At 28.9% G+C, this 18,258-nt stretch overlaps 3 protein-coding genes across 3 annotated transcripts; 2 read left to right on the top strand and 1 right to left on the bottom strand.

Moving 5' to 3' along the window:
* The first annotated feature begins 9,467 nt into the window (after positions 1-9,467).
* On the top strand, positions 9,468-11,462 carry LOC145938806 (uncharacterized). Its single transcript, XM_083042581.1, has 2 exons — positions 9,468-10,162; positions 10,461-11,462. Exons 1-2 carry the CDS (start codon positions 9,890-9,892, stop codon positions 11,130-11,132), a joined length of 945 nt encoding a protein of 314 aa, XP_082898707.1. The 5' UTR covers positions 9,468-9,889; the 3' UTR covers positions 11,133-11,462.
* Positions 11,463-14,438: 2,976 nt separating this feature from the next.
* Positions 14,439-16,461, bottom strand: Eif2bgamma (eukaryotic translation initiation factor 2B subunit gamma). The gene is made up of 5 exons (XM_083042235.1): positions 16,322-16,461; positions 15,499-16,201; positions 15,127-15,433; positions 14,755-14,990; positions 14,439-14,657 (listed from the first exon to the last, which is right to left on the bottom strand). The coding sequence occupies exons 2-5, from the start codon at positions 16,173-16,175 to the stop codon at positions 14,501-14,503; spliced, it is 1,377 nt and encodes a 458-aa protein (XP_082898361.1). The 5' UTR covers positions 16,176-16,201; positions 16,322-16,461; the 3' UTR covers positions 14,439-14,500.
* A 55-nt stretch (positions 16,462-16,516) lies between these two features.
* Positions 16,517-18,252, top strand: Trmt6 (tRNA methyltransferase 6 non-catalytic subunit). The gene is made up of 2 exons (XM_083042234.1): positions 16,517-17,042; positions 17,106-18,252. The coding sequence occupies exons 1-2, from the start codon at positions 16,582-16,584 to the stop codon at positions 17,998-18,000; spliced, it is 1,356 nt and encodes a 451-aa protein (XP_082898360.1). The 5' UTR covers positions 16,517-16,581; the 3' UTR covers positions 18,001-18,252.
* Positions 18,253-18,258: the final 6 nt, after the last annotated feature.

Raw genomic sequence — 18,258 nt, 5'->3', positions numbered from 1 at the left:
ATATATATATATATATATAATTAATAAATATATATTAAATAATTCACTATATCGAAATAAGACAAATTATCTGAAAACTGAGATACGTTCGGATATGCTAAACATATAGTCTGTACAAAGTCAAGATATTCAGTAAACAAATATATAAATAAATATTAATATTCTCTATCGGCGACATTAAAAATGGGAATTCATACATTGTAAAAAGTTTACGCCAAACGTCACTTTCAAACATATTATAAAAGTTACAAGCAATTTTCGTAGTATAGTTTGCAAAGTTATAAACGTAATTCGTGTAACAATAAATTTGACATGTATATACAAAATTTTTTAAAATGTATAAAAAATTGTATACGATACTTATATATACATAGTTAAAAATATTATTTGTAAATCTTTGTATATATAGGATCACGCATGTATTTATTCCAAGCATAGATTTGGCATAATTTTGATAACAATAACATCCTGCAGATTAATTTGCAACGGCTCAAGATTTCTTTGCAGATTATTTGAAGTACTTGATTTCGAAATTTATTATTAATTTAATGACGACAAAGGTTGCGATGATGCAAATCATACTTAGAAATTTCTATGCTATGTCTCATTTCAAATTCATACATCCACAATTCATCCGCTTTTGCATTTGCAAACCATTCAATAGGACAACGTTCATGAATTATTTCTTTGGCAAATTTATAGGCCACACTGCGTAGATATTCCAACACGCAAATTTGACAATTGCAGTTCAAGTTTTCAATACTCAGTCGTCGTAATTGTTTCAGTAATAAAAATTCCTGTGAAAATGTGAAAATTTGATCGTCCATTGTAAATGCATCATATGTGTATATACCACTTTCTAAATTCTTCCATTGTTCCCAGTTCGCATCTATAATTTCTTCATCAATCTTATATTTCTCTGCTGCACGAGATACAGATATATTATTATACAGAATATCATTTAATGACGATTCAATCTTATTTTTCGTATCAAATTGTAGTCTTTTAAATTTTAATATATGCAATTTTTGATTCAAAAGCCAAAGATCAAGTTCATAGTATCGTGCAACACTTGCTATATATTTGTTTTTATCTAAAACTTCTTTAGCTGCTTCGTCGAGTCGTCTGCTCAACTTTAAATGTGTTTCAATTCTTTTTCTCACATTGTCACTTTCAGTTACATCAACCTAACGAAATAAAGCAAACAATTAAAGCATTCTATGTATAACATGAAGGAAAAAATAAGAGGTACATTGTAAGATAAAAATCGGTAAGTTTGTTCTCGCGGTAAGGTGCCTTAGGATGTTTCGTTCAATCGTTTTGTTCACATTTTCATCTATCGATATTTAAAGATATATTCTTTTGTAAAACAAATTTTTTTAAAACATTATATAAAATAACGTTAATATTGCGCAGAATCTCACAATGTACTGAATTTCTCTTGATTTTAACAAATCTTTTAACTAATTCTAAAATAATATGATCAACACAAAATGATAATACTTACGTTGGATAATTGCATTTGCATATGGGCGTGCGAAGTATTTGGTTCTGAAATTTTTTGTCGATCGAATGATGACGGAAATTGCGATCCGTTTGACGATTCTGGAGGCTCTTTCGTGCAAGAATTAGCAAATACGAATTGAGAACTGATTTTTGTGGTATATCTCATTTCGAACTCGCAGAACCAGAATTCGTCCGCTTCTTCGTTTATATTCCATTCGGAAGGATATTGTATTTCATTTAATTTGGCAAATGAATAAGTCAGCTTGAGTAGGTGTTCAAATATGCAAACTTGACAAGAGCATGTAGAATAACGTTTCCAAATGTTTAATAATAGCAATAACGATTCTTCCTGAGAAGATGTAAAAACTCCATTAGGTTTTATAATTTTGTCATATTTGTATAAAATTTTGTTTTTTCTGTATAAATGTAAATATTCGATAAACTCTGTTTTTAGATGCCTTTTATCAATGTAATACTTTTTTGCAATGTCAGTTAGACTTGCAGATTGGTTTAAAACTTCATCCATTGCATTTTCAAACTTGAATTTTAAATCCAAATAAATATTGGTCTCTTTTATTATCTCCACTTTTCGTTTAAAAATCCAAAAATCAAGATTATATTTTAGTGCAATATCTATTATATTTTTGTTTTCATGTAAAACTTCTTTCGCTGCTTTGTCGAGCCGAGGGCTCATTTCTAAATGTCTTGCAACCTTTTCTCTGATATCGGGCATTATTTGAACCTAACAAAAATAATGTAATAATAAACATAAACATTACACAAAATCTTACAATAATGTATTTGAATTCCTCATTATTATGAAAAAGTCTTTAAAATAATTATGAAAATGTTATTAACACAAAATGATACTTATGTTGGATAATTGCGATGATCCTTGCATATTATAGGTGTACAAAATAATTAATTCCGAAATTTCTCGAATTTGTCGTTCGAATGATCGAACGACGAAAGGTTGCAATACGTTCATCGATGTTTGAGAATCTATTCTGCATTCATCAGCCCTCTTCAATTTAGAAATTTCTCCTATGTATTCTATTATGAAGTTAGACAGCCAGGATAAGTCCGCTTTTCCGCATTCCAACCATGTTTGAGGACATTGTTTATTTTTTTGCTGGGCGAAACGATAAGCAATAATTTGTAATTGCTCCATTGCGCAAACTTGACAAGGGCATTGACAATATTTTTCCCACTTATATAATTGTTTCAATAACAAAGATTCCTCCACAAATGTAAAATTTCCGATCTTATCTTCGTCATATTCGTAAGAAACAGAATCCTCTAAGTCCAGCCAATTATAATATATTTTTTCTAGTTCATCGATGTCAAGTTTATGTTTAAATGCAACAACAGGCAAATAATTGGTTTTATGAAAAACCTCTTTTACTGCTGTTTCCAACTTTTCTTTTTTATCCCAATAAGATTTTTTCTTTTTCAACATATTTATTTTAATAGTCAATGCCATATAATCAAGCCGACACATTGATGCAATACATTTTAAATCTGTATTATTAAAATGTGAAACTGCACTCGCTACTTTGTCGATCAGATGACTCAATTCTAGTTGTTTTCTAATATTTCCTCTAATATCGGACATTATAGAAACCTAATAGAAAATGAAGCAAATAATAAAAAGCATTTTATGTAACATGATGGAAAAAAAGGAATATATTATATAAGATAAAAATTGTAAGAATATTCTCACGATTTTCATCGTAAGATGTTTGAAACATTTTGTTCGAATATATACCTATCGACATTGAAGAATATATATATATTCAATATAGTTTTTCAAAATAATATTATGTGAAATAATGTTATATAACGTTGCATTAAATCTCGCACACTGTATTTGAATATCTTTATATTCTAAAAACTCTTTTAAATAATTATAAAATAATGTCAAGTAATACTTACTTGAAAATATAAAATATTGCTTAAAAATAGAATAAATTTTACTGGAAATAAAGTGAAATCAAGCAACTGACGTTCTCTCTATTTATTTGCTAGTAAACATTAATAAGCAAACTGACAATGTCACAAATCAGCAAAATCAGAAAACCTAAAATATAAGCAAAAGTTAAGCCTAGTTTATATATATATATATATATATATATATATATATATTATATATTAATATTTAAAATAGATACTTTGTAGCCGCAGACCCTATACGGCGCAAAATCATATTACGTATATTAAATAAAAAAATTTGTACGCTCGTATATTTATGATATATAAATAATCTGCAAACAATGTACTATCGAGATATAAAAGCGTTGAATTTTTGGCTCTTTCTAAAATATTAAATATTGATACTTTGCAGCCGCGAACCTTATACAACGCAAACTTATATTACGTATATTGAATAAAAAAATTTGTACGCTCGTATGTTTTATGATATAAAAATAATCTACAAGCAATGTACTGTCGAAATATACAAAAGATGAATTTTTGGCTCGTCTTAAAATATTAAAAACCGACACTATTTCCCCGCGGACTCTATGGGGCACATTTTTATATTAATAATTTAGAGAACCTAAAAATTCATCGTTTGGATATTTCGATAGTATATATTTGCTTTTGTGACATTGTACTCTTTGTTACTCAGCTTCTGTTTACCGGCAGATAAACAAAGAATTCGTTAGTTAGTTGCTTGATATTTCCAGTAAAATTTGATTCTATTTGTAAGCATTATTTTGTAAGTATTATTTTAATGACATTATTTTATAAATCGCGAGAATAATCTTGCAATTTTTACCTTATATAAGTATTTTTTCCATTATATAACACAGAATGCTTCAATTATTTGCTATATTTCGATAGGTTTTTATAATGGCTTGTAGCAGCAGAGAAATGATTAAAGCGCATTTGGAATTGAGCTATCAGGTCCATAGAGGAGCGAAAGCAATTTTTGATAATTTAATATATAACAAAAATTTAATATATGTTTCACAAGAATATAATATTGAATTTTCGGCATTGAAATTTAAATTAAACATATTGCAACAAAAAGACGATTATTTGAAAGAAAAATCTAAGTTTGCTAACGCAATACATGATTTTTTCTATAACAACGTACCTTTAAATGATGCTGGTAGAAAATATGGAATTGACTCGTCAACACTATTTAAAGAAAATATTAAATATTTGCGCTCAGAATTAAATAAAAAGACATATATATATGACAAACTTCCAGAAAAAGACAGAGTTTTTACATTTGTGGAGGAATCTTTGTTATTGGAAGAATTACATTGCTGGATAAAAGACAAAGATTGTCAATGTTCTTGTGAAGTTTGCGCAATGGAACAACTACAAAATATTGCTTATCGTTTTGCCCAGCAAAAAAATAAACAATGTCCTCAAACATGGCTGGAATGCAGAAAAGCGGATTTGTCCTGGCTGTATAATTTCATAATAAATTACACCGAAGAAATATATAGATTTAACACTGCTAATAAGTGCAAAGTAGATTACCAATCTTCATCATCAACGTTCTATGAAAATATTTCGGAACCAAGTACTTCGCAAACCAATTTGCAAGAAGTCTGTAAACCATCGCAAGTTGTTAACGTAAGTATCGTTTCGAGTTAATATCATTTTATTTCAGAATTATTTATTTTAGAATAAAGAGAAATACAAATACACTGTGAGATTTTGAGCAATGTTAACGTTATTTTATATAATATTTTTCAAAATATGTTTTAAGAAAGAATATATATGCTTGAATGTGGATAAATGTAAAGATTTAAACAAAACGACTGAAACATCGTAAGGTGAAAATCGCAAAAACAAATTTATCGATTTTCAAGTTACAATGTATACCTATATTACTTATTATATCACATAGAATGTTTTAATTATTTGCTTTATTTCGTTAGGTTAATATGGACATTTTCATGAGACAAAAGATTAAAAAACACTTAAAAGCGAACGAACATCTCGACAAAGCAGCCAAAGAAGTTTTATTACGTAGAAAAAAGAATAATATAATTGAAAAAATTGCAGAAAAATATAATCTTACTTATCTACTTTTAAAAACAAAAATTAATATATTACAATTGAGAGAAGAAACTTTTCAGATAAAATATAAACGTGAATCGGCAATAAATGATATTATATTTAATAGAATATCTACAGCTCATGCTGCAAAGAAACATGAAGATGATGAATCAACTTTAACCTTAGAAATAACAGACGTATGGCCGAAGTCAGAAAGTGGTATATACGTATATGATCCACCTACAGACTACAAAAAAATTTTCACATTTTCAGAGGAATTTGTGTTACTGAAACGATTACTACGTATGGAGCCTAAAGATCTGAATCGGAACTGCAATTGTCGAATTTGCTTATTGGAACATCTATCCAGACTAGCTTATGAATTCGCCAAACAAAATAACAAACGATATCCTTCTGAATGGAACAGACGTGAAAAAGCGGACGTAACTTGGCTACTTGAGTTTGAAATGAGACATAGCATAGAAATTGCTAAAGACAGAAGTTATAAGTGTTCAGCAGAAAAAGCATTAGCATCGACGAGCGTATAACAACTTTCGTGGTCATTCGAGTAACAATAAATTTCGGAATCAAGTACTTCGAGTATTCGAGTATTAGTCTGCAAAGAAATCTTGATCCATGGCAAATTAGTCTGCAGAATATTATTGTTATCAATTGCCAAAACTATGCTTAAAATAAATGCATGCGCGACTCTGTATACTAAAATTAACAAAAAATATTTTTAACTACATCAAATATTATATACAATTTTTTATGCATTTTGACAAATTTTGTATATACATGTAATATTTACCGTTAAATTATGTATGTTATAAAGAATTACATAATAAAGATAGAAAAAAAGAGAAAAAAAGGAATAAAGATGAAAAGAAAAGTGGAAAAAGGAAAAATAACAATGTAGTGATTGTCGAAAAATAATTATTATTTTCATTCTCTACATATCTTCATTTTTTATATTTTCTTAATTTCTACAGCTCGACATACTCTTTGTATTTTTAAAAATGTTTGTAACTTGCTAATTGAAATGGATCACGTTTATAACTTTGCAGTACTACGAAAATTGCTTATAACTTTTATGACGTTTGAAGGTGACATTTGATGTGAACTTTTTACAATGTATTAATTGCCATTTTTAATATCACCGAAAAGAAATATGAATTTATTTACATATATTTGTATATTAAAATATCGATTTAGTGCTATGTTTCACAAATCAAAACGTTTCTCGCAATTTTCGATATTTTTCTATACTTCTTTGTATTTATGGATATATATAAGAAAGTAAAAAAAGTTCTCGTAAGAAGTATTATGATGTTTCTTGATGATAATTTACGTAATAACGTAATGATAATGACATTAAATTTTTAATTATATATATTTTAACAAATATATATACATATACACACACACACACACTATTGTATACTAAATTTTATATTTAATTGTTTATATCTGTGTACATATATATCCCAAACAGCACCATTTTCAAAATCGACGCATAAAACATCTTTAAGATATCTTTAAGATTTCTTAAAGATATCTTATGCTCCAATTTTGACATGGTCCTGCCTGGGATATCTATAATTGTATATGTATATACACATATAAAGTTTGTATATATATTGTAATATATTGTATATATGTATTTGTGCATATATATAGTATATATATATATATATATATATATATATATATATATATATATATAATACATATATATACCTATACAATTTTATATATAAAATTTTATATGTAAAATCTTCAATAATTGTATTTATCACCTATGTAACATTGCCAGCATCTGCATATATACTATGTGTATAATCATACTGTGTTCGAGATATTTGGTATGGCAACTGCCCGATATTTTTGCCATTAATTCTCTCTATCATTCTATAATATCTATAGAATTCTTTTTAAGTTAACACTCTTTCTTTATGTACTTGTATGACACTTTGTGATAAATATATTAAAATATAAATATAAATAATAAATCAACATTTTTTGTTATAAAAATTTGTGCACTTTAGTATTTGTAAAATGATACATCTTCACATCTTATATGTACACTGTTTTTAATTGTAGACCAAACTTTCCATTTGATATATATATATAGTTCCATATATATGTAATATTGTATTATGTCTTAATAATGTGCTTCTTAAAAATCAATGTTATGATCATTGAATGCTGACATTTTTTTTATCAGTTCGTCTAAAAGGTTTCTTTGCTACAAACCGGAAGATATATCTTCTTTCAAGTCTACTGCTTGCATCATAGAAGTGTATTTTTGTTGTTTACAGACTGTTTGGACCTAGATAACTATATCTATATATATATATATATATATATATATATATATATATATATATATATATATGTGCTAATTATGTATGACAAGAATTCACCTTTTAATGTGATAAATCTCTTACATTTTTCTAATTAAATACATATTCTAAGATATTACATATTCCATCTAAAAACATGTTCTTAAGACGTTTTAAAGTCTTAAAAGCTGAGTAAACTATGTATGTTGCTCACACTATAATATTTGAATGCTTACGAATTGCACATAAACATATATAGGTATATTTCCTAGGGTATACGATGTATTGTTCAATCCAAATAAAAAACATGTGATTTGTGGTAATTTGTATGTACATTAATACTCTTATGAGAAAACGAAAGCTATCGCGCAGTTTCTTTATCAAACATTTTATTTTAATAAGCAGTAAAAATAATTTCGAAATAAACTGTTTTAAATGTTGATCATTATAACAAGTGTAAATGAAAACACTGCATACAGTAAATAATCCGTGAACAGTAATTTTAAATATCATTTATTCGCTATTCATAGATATTATATATAAAACAAATGTAAACTATAGGCTTAAGTTTTGCCTATATTTTGGATTTTCTTATTGGTTTCACCATTCGTGACATTGTGTTTCATCATCAGTCCGTGTCTGTTCAGCAGATAAACATATATGTGCTTTCGTTAGTCAGTTGCTTAATATTTCCAATAAAATTTGAATTTATTTGTAAGCATTATTTTGTAAGTATTATTTGAATGACATTATTTCATAATTAATTATTATTTCATCATTTAAAAGACTTTTAGAAAAAAGAGACATTCTAACACACTTTAAGATTCTGTGCAATGTTGATATTATTCCATATAATAATAATGTATTAAAATTCATTGTTTTAAAAAAAAAATATATATATATATTTGAATGACGATAGGTGCATTTTCGGATAAAACATTTCAAACGTCGTAAGGTGAAAATTGCGAGAATAATCTTACAACTGTTATATTACAATGTATCGCTGTTATCTATTATATATCACACATAGCATGCTTTAGTTAATTTTGCTTTCGTGACATATTGTACTCTTTGTTAGTCCGCTTCTGTTTACCGATAGATAAACAAAGAATCCGTTAGTCAGTTGCTTGATATTTCCAATAAAATTTGATTCTTATTATAAGCATTATTTTGTAAGTATTATTTTAATGACATTATTTTATAATTTTATAATTATATATAATATTTTATAATTTTATAATATTTTATAATTATATAAAAGAGTATTTAGAATACAGATAAATTTAAATATACTGTGAGATTTATGTGAAATGTTAATATTATATTATTTTGAAAAACTTTGTTTCAAAAAACTTTAATTGTTTCAAAAAAGAATATATCCTTGAAAGTCGATAGAGAAATTCGTAAACAAAACGATTAAAACATTGTAAGACGAAAATCATGAGAATAATCTTGCAATTTTTATCTTATAACGTACTCTTTTTTTTATCATAATATTATATAGAATGCTTTAATTATTTGCTATATTTCGATAGGTTCCTATAATGGCTTATAGCAAAGACAGAAAAATGATTATAGCGCATTTGGAATTGAGCCATAAGGTCCATAAAAGAGCGTGCAAGATTTTTCTGAATAAAAGAAATAAAGATTTAATACATGATGTTTCACATGATATTGAATTTTCAGCATTGAAGTTAAAACTAAACATATTACAACAAAAAGACGATTATTTGAAAGAAAAATCAAAATTTAATGAAGCAATAAACGATTTTGTCTTTAATAACATACCTCTAGAGAATGCTGCTAGAAAAAATGGAATTGATGACTTATTGTCACTACTTAAAGAAAGTGTGAAATGTTTGCGTTTAAAATTAAATAACAAGACATATACATATGAATATGACAAATTTTCAGAAAAGGACGAAGTTTTTACATTTGTGGAGGAAACTTTGTTATTGAAAGAATTACGTTGCTGGGCAGAAAAAGCGAATTGTCAATGTCCTTGTCAAGTTTGCGCAATGGAACAACTACAAAATATTGCTTATCGTTTCGCCTGGCAAGAAAAAAAATGTCCTCAAATATGGTCGGACCACAAAAAAGCGGACTTGTCCTGGCTGTATAATTTCATAATAAAAAACACCGAAGAAATATCTAATTTTAAGACTGCTAATAAGTGCAACATAGATTCCCGAGCATCGCAATCTTCATCATCAATCTCCAATGCAGGTGAAATTTCGGAAACAATTACTTCGCAAAGCGATTTGCCAGATGATGGACCATGGCAAGTTAAGGTAAGTATCGTTTTGAGTTAATCATATTATTTCAGAATTATTTAAAAATTTTAGAATAAAGAGAAATACAAATACACTATGAGATTCTGAGCAATGTTAACGTTATTTTATATATAATATTTTAAAAAATATGTTTCAAAAAGAATATATATACTTGAATGTAAAGATGTGTAAATAAAATGACTGAACATAATAAGATGAAAATCGAGAGAACAAATTTACCGATTTTCAACTTACAATATACCCCTATTTTTCATCATATTCATAAATGTTTTAATTATTTGCTTTATTTCGTAAGGATGATATAACGGAAAGTATGAATAAGAGGATGAGACAAAAGATTAAAGAACATCTAAAAGTGAGCAAGAAGCTCGACGAGGCAGCCAAAACAGTTTTTAAGACCAGAACAAAGAAAGATATAATTAATAAAACTGCAGACAAATTTAAACTTGATTATCTAGTTTTAAAAACAAAAATTAATATATTACAATTGAGAAAAGAAACTTATCAGAGAAAATATAAACGTGAATCGGCATTATATGATATTATATTTAACCGAATATCTACAGCTTCTGCTGTACGTCAACATACCGTTGATCAAGCAACTTTAACAATGGAAATAACAGAATGGCTGAAATCAGAAAGTGGTATATACGTATATGATGAACTTACATCAGGAAAGGACACAGGAATTTTTACATATTCAGAGGAATTTGTGTTACTGAAACAATTACTACGCCTGAACCCTGAAGATCTGAATCGGAACTGCAATTGTCGAATTTGTTTATTAGAACACCTATCCAAATTAGCTTATAAATTTGCCAAAGAACATAACAAACTATGTCCTTCTGAATGGAACAGACATGAAAAAGCGGACGTAAACTGGCTACTTGACTTTGAAATGAGACATAGTATAGAAATTAACAAAGATACAAGGGAGAAGTGTTTAGCAGAAAAAAGTATAACTTAGACAGATGACATATCGCAACTTTCGTGGTCATTCAAGTTATAATAAATTTCGAAATCAAGTACTTCGAGTATTCGAGTATTAGTCTGCAAAGAAATCTTGATCCATCGCAAATTAGTTTGCAGATCGAATATTATTGTTATCAATTCGAAACTATGCTTAAAATAAATGCATGCACGACTCTGTATACGAAGATTAACAAAAAATATTTTTAACTATATCAAATATCGTATACAATTTTTTATGCGTTTTGACAAATAATTTTTTATGCATTTTGCACATGTCAAATTTACCGTTAAACTATTGTATATGTATATTATAAAAAATTACATAGCATAGTAAAAATAGAAAGAAAGAAGAAGAATAAAGGAATAAAGATGAGAAAGAAAATGGAAAAAGAAAAAATAACAATGTTTAATGATTGTCGAAAAGTAGACATTATATTATTTTCTCTGCATTCATATTATTCATTCTCTCTTTATATTTTTTCAATTTCTAAAATATTTCTACAGTTCCACATACTCTTTGTATTTTTAAAAATGCTTGTAACTTGTTAATTGAAATGGATCACGTTTATAACTTTGCAGGAAATACTACGAAAATTGCTTGTAATTTTTATGACGTTATTTAAAGGTGACATTTGACGTGAACTTTTTACAAATCGTAAGAAGTGTCGACATGATATGTTTCTTGACAATTTACGTAACGTAAAAATAATAATAATAATTATAATATTTATGTATAATATTTATGTATAATTATAATATTTATTAATAATATATTAATAAATATATATATTTATATATATCTATATTTATATATATATATATATATTTATATATATATATTTATATATATATATATATTTATATATATATATATATTTATATATATTTATTAATAATATATATATTTATTTATTAATATTTATTTATAATTATAATATTTATGTATAATTGTACATGTATATATACATATATATACAATTTATATTGTATATATTGTATATATGTGCACTTGTATATATTGTATTGTATATATGTATATATACCTATACAATTTTATATATAAAAATTTTATATGTAAAATCTTCAATAATTGTATTATCAACTATGCAACATTCCAGCAATAATCACTGCGTGCTCGATATACTTAATATAATAATGGCAACTGCCTGATATTTTTGCCATACTCTCTCCATCATTCTATAATATATATCTATATAATTTTTTTTAAAATTAACATTTATTTTTTCTTTCCCAGCGAGAAATGATTAGTCAATTCGACCACCATTTCTCACTGGGTTATGTACTTGTGATATTTTATGATAATAAATATATTATAAAATATAAATATAAATATAAGTAAATATTTATTTTTGTTATAAAGATTTGCATCTCACTTATTATTTAGCATTTGCAAAATGGCACCTTTACATCTGTATACATATACATACACTATATATATATTATACTGTTTTTATATACATTCCATTTGATATAAACCGTATGTAATATCGTATTGTCTTCATAATATGCTTCTTAAAAATGAATGTTATGATTATTGAATGCTGACATTTTTATAATATTCTTATCAGTTTGTTTAAAAGATTTCTTTGCTGCAAACCGGAAGATATCTTCTTTCAAGTCTTGCATCATAGAAGTATTTCTGTCGTCTACAGATTGTTTGAACCTAGATAACTATATAATTATGTATGATAGAGTTCACTCTTCAACGTGATAAAAATTTTGCAGAATTCCTTAAAAGAATCTTTTTAAACACTTTTTGCCCACATTTATTTACATATATTAACGAACATTCTTACACTCAATTAAACTTATCAATTCGCTCAGACAACAGAGAACAAATGATATCACGTTTGATAGAAATAAGACAGAAATAAAAAAGCGAAAGTTTTGTTTGATTTTCAAATGAGATAATAATGCAATTTTTGAATTTTCAGATTTTTCTGCTTGCGAAAAGAAACATCATAAGCATCTACGATTGAATGGCAACCTTCATAGTTCGATTAACGAAAAATTTTGTGGTCAAATATATGTTTTGAATGTTTAACAATAAAAATACTTTATTTCATCGAATTTTATTTAATAATTAAATAATAATAAGAAGCAGCTATCCGAATTGCGCGATAAAATATTTTAAAAAATAATACTACATGTTTAAATGTAAAAACTCTTGAAAATCGTGACCAAGTATAGATAATTCGCATATTACTTGAATTCAAAGATTTGACATTTTTTAAAATATAAATTTTGCTGAGAATTTTTAAATCTCATTATTTTATTCAATAATCAAAATTCTTGTAAAAGAAAATATCAAAAATTAATACGTATTATAAATTTTTATATCTGACTATTATCACGTGTATTTAAATTTGTTATAAAAGTTAACGTAAATTATTTGCTATAGCAAAAGTTAAGATAAATTATTTTAATTCATGATTATTATAAACTTTATATACTTAAACACTAAGAACTTTATATACTTACTATAAAATAATAACTAAATAAAAATAAATAAGATAATAAAAATGTAAAATACTATAAAATAACTAAAAAAAAATCTCTTTAGGATGCACAGTTCTATATAATATATCGAAGTTTTGTAGATTATATTTTATATTTCCAAATAATAGATTAAATGTTTTGCTCATTATATTATATATAATTGCATCTATTTATGTTTCATTTTTTGTATGAAATATGTTTGTACTGTGTTATATAAAAATTATAATTTACATGAGAAATATATAAGTACAGAATGTCTCACTATGAAAAGTGATGTTATTCCTATTTATTTTTTATCTTATAGTAAACACTATTTTTCTTATACTAAATATCAGATACATTGAATACATCAAATTAAACACAATACAAACTAAACTCTATTGTAAAAGTATAATTGTGTAATTCTCATATATATGTTAAAAAACAGGAAGATGAAACTGTATTAAACGTCAATTATATTAATATAGGAGTTGTTTACATCACAAAGCCGAAAATGAGAAGAGTATAAAATTATTTAACAAATGTTATATAATTAGTAATTAATATTTATATAATGTATATATGTAATATATATATATATATATATATATATATATATATATATATATATCGCATATATTTCTCTAACAAAGAGCAACGATTTATGCAAAATCAGTAATCTTTTATAAACCTGATTATTTATATAATTCGACAGATTAATGGAATTATAAAAGCACTATTAATCTGCACATTATTAATTTACATATATATTTCAAATTATTGCACATTAATTAAAATAATGTTTAAAACAAAAATTTCTTCATTTTTATTAGTAAGTATTTATTATCAACAATGTAAAACTAATTAAATTTCTATAAGCCTATCTGCATCAGTGAGCACTTCGCGAGAATGTTGACTGCCAGATGTTACAATGTGTTGAGCTCCAACTAAGCAATCCTTCAACTCAGTGCCTTCTTCAATTATGCAACCATTACATAGTATACAGTTGTGGATAATGCATCTGTAAAAAGATGGTAGAGAGAAATTGTAGGTGCTTACATTTGATAAATATGAAAGAAATCTCACTCATGATACTCAGTAATAAATTCTGAACTTACCTTTGCTTAACAGTTACGTGTCCCATTATCACGCTCTGAGATATCCTCGTCTTAGATTCCACAACACTGTTAGGTCCAATATGACTGTGCTTAAGCGATGTTTTCTCTTGAATAGTTGTATTATCATCTATGCGACTCTCCTGGATCTGCGTACTGTGTATAGTCGCTGTGCTCGAGATACTTGGCAGCAGCGACAACTCGGTACTTTTGCCATCAGCATTCCACCATTCTAATATCTATGGAAAATGTTTTTTTTTTTTAGTTAACACTGGTTTTTCTTTTTATACTTGTGATAAATATATTAAATTATAAATATAATTAAAATTAATAATAAACACATTTTCTTTTTCGTTATAAAGATTCGTATCTTACTTTAGCATTTGCGAAATGATACATCTGTACAGTGTTTGCTCTAAGACCGAACTTTCCATTTGATATATGACTGTAACATCGTATTATGTCTCCATAATATGCTTCTTCCAAATCAGTGCTATGATCATTGAATGCTGACATCTTTCTTATCAGTTCATCTAAAGGTTTCTCTGCTGCAAATCGGAAGATATCTTCTTTCAGATCTACTTGCACCATAGAAGTATTTTGATCGTCAGATTGTTTGGGCTTAGATAACTGTTTGCTAACTATGTATGGCAAGAGTTCACCCTTCAACGTGGTAAAGTTTCTGTAAAATGTTATTAATTAAGCTTAAAGGTTTTTAATATTTCTCATTGATAAAATTTTACTCACTTATTAAATACCAAAAAGTCCAACACCCATTTATTAATAATGTATAAATGTGCATCCATCAATTTGGAATGAACAGTGAAGCTGGTATGCTTCCTGAGGAGTCTCTGCGAGATATTAAACGTTTCTTCAAAATCAGACGCGGAAGCCAGGAGAACTAGTCGTCCTGTATTATTGTCGATGCCAATCAAGTCTGTTTCCGGTTTCTGTTTATTCTTCGGACCTGGCGTTACAAAGTCATCCGGCACTTTTGGGACAGGCAGCATAAGAGCAGTTACGCTCGCATTATGTTTTCTGTATAAATCCAAGATCTTCGATATATCAATATTTGCAATCAGATCGCAGGATATCACCAAGAAATCTGTATATATCTTTTCGTGGATGAGTCTGATGGAATCGGCCGTGCCGAGATCCTCGGCGCCCGGAATCCCTACAATTTCCATCTTGATTTTTAAACCCAATCTGTCCAACGCCGTTGATATTTCGGATTTTGCTAATTCGGACACCACCACGATCGCTTCCTTGAAGCCGGAACGCTCGAGAATTTGCAGAGGATACCAGATCATGGGAACATTTGCGATCGGGAGCAAACATTTTGGTTGACCTGCCGTAAGTTCTGTCATACGAGAACCCTTCCCTCCGGCAAGGACGACAGCTTGGAACTCATTGTGGTGAACCATTGTTCTTTTTTTCGTAGTCGAGAAGCCTGCAATAAGTATATATCATTACAAAACGCTATTAACTTGCGAACAGGACGTTACGTTGAAAAAAGACGTATGTAATGTATATAACCTATATCAACAAATGTAATACACATATTGCTTACGTTAATTCATCTGCGTGTGCGATATTGATTAGATTGTTTGCTCCTGATGATCCCTTCGGGCACGTTCCGTTTTACACGGAAATATAATAATTACTAAAGTCTATGATTACGTAAGAAATCTTCCAACGAGGAGAACCGAGAAGGAACGCGACTTGTCATCGATTGTACACGGCCATGTGTTTACACGGTGTTCTAACCTAAAAAAAAATTCAACGCATTTTTCTAACCTAAAAATTGACGAGCAGCTATCCCAGAATACGATGACGAGTAGCGAGAAGGGAATAATCACAGTGGGGCTCCACGTGATAGTCAAGAAGCACAACTTCAGTAAGGTATACAAGGTGTCTGAGAATAATACTTTGATGTTAGGGAAGAATCAGAAGGTGGAGATGCACGAGGTCGTCGGCAAACCGTTCTGGAGCACGTTCGAGATGGTGGCGAAGCGCGGTAGCAAGAACACCTACACGTTGAAGCTGGTGGAACGAGCGGAGTCGCGGAACGACCTGAGCGGACTGAAGGGCGAGCTGTGCGGACAGGACAATCGTCTCATCGTCGACTACGGTACGTCGTCGCAGGGGCTGTCGAAGGAGGAGATCCTGCGCTTGCAGGAGGCCGGGAAGACCGGCAAGGAGATCATCGGCACCCTCATCGAGAACAGCGCGTCGTTCGCGGCCAAGACCGAGTACTCCCAGGAGAAGTACATCAAGAAGAAGGAGCGCAAGTACATGAGATTCCTGACTGTATGCAGGCCCACTATTATGTCGCTACACGAGATGTATTTCAGACAGTATCAGGAGAAGATCGGCGGCCTCAGGATGGACGCTCTGGCCCAGATACTGTGCTACAGCGACGTGCAAGCTGATGGCCTGCACCTGCTCTACGACAGTGGTTGTCAGGGATTACCAGCTGCTGCTATGTTGAACAGGATAGGCGAGAACACAGACGGTTACTTGATCAATCTGCATCCTGGCAACGTGCCGCAAACTGCGATTCTTCAGGCCATGAACTTCCCGCAGGAGTTGAAGGACAGGCATGTTGCGGTGAACATTTACAGTTTCCTGAGGTTACACTATCAGGGCGAGTCGAGTGTGCTGCACAGTATTTCCTCAAAGAAGGTTGCTGATCGTGCTTCTGAAGGAGATGTTGAGGGATCGATAGAAAAATTGAATGGTGAGACCAAGAGTGACGAGGGGTCTTGCGTGGGCACTGAAATTTCAGAACTTGAAACTGACACGGGAGAGAATGGTACGCTCTCTCCTCGCGATACTGAGAAGAATGCTGGTACTTTGAAACGGAAACTCGAAGAATCTGAGGAATCTACGGAAGCGGTTCCTGTAAAGAAGCCAAAGTGGTTCCTGGAGACGCAACGTGCCCTGGATTTGTTAAACGGAACGAAGGCTCGTGGTTTAACCATCATAGCGAAAGAACATCCTTTAAATATCGTGAACGCGCTGTTACCTTTCCTGGGAGCCTCGCGACCATTCGTCATTTTCCACACGTATCGGGAGCCCCTGCAAGAGACTTTTATGGAACTTAAACAGAAACGCAATGCAGTAAATATGAGACTCTTTACGAACTTTTTACGTTCGTATCAAGTATTACCCGACAGGACGCATCCTGATATACTCATGAACGACACTGGTGGCTACATCTTAACAGGATATTTAGTTCAAGAATAGATAAATATATGTAAATATAAATTTTGATACAGAAAATTGTACGATATATCCTTGCATATACTCGATGAAAATGCCAAAAGATAAAGTTGATGATGAGTGTCAATGATAAAAACTATATAAATGAATTATATAATTTTTTACAAAAATATAAATAGAGATCACAAATATAGTAACTATAAATAATTATATTTTACGCTAACATATTTACAGCATTTATTACTGTATTTTCCTATGCATTTTTTATAATCTACAATAATT

The sequence above is a fragment of the Prenolepis imparis genome, unplaced genomic scaffold, assembly GCF_030444845.1.
Source record: "Prenolepis imparis isolate NDT839.2.m4 unplaced genomic scaffold, iyPreImpa1.0 SCAF_7, whole genome shotgun sequence".
NCBI classification, from domain to species: Eukaryota; Metazoa; Arthropoda; class Insecta; order Hymenoptera; family Formicidae; genus Prenolepis; species Prenolepis imparis.
Note: the sequence above shows the minus strand (reverse complement) of the source record. Positions and strands in the feature narration are given on the sequence as shown.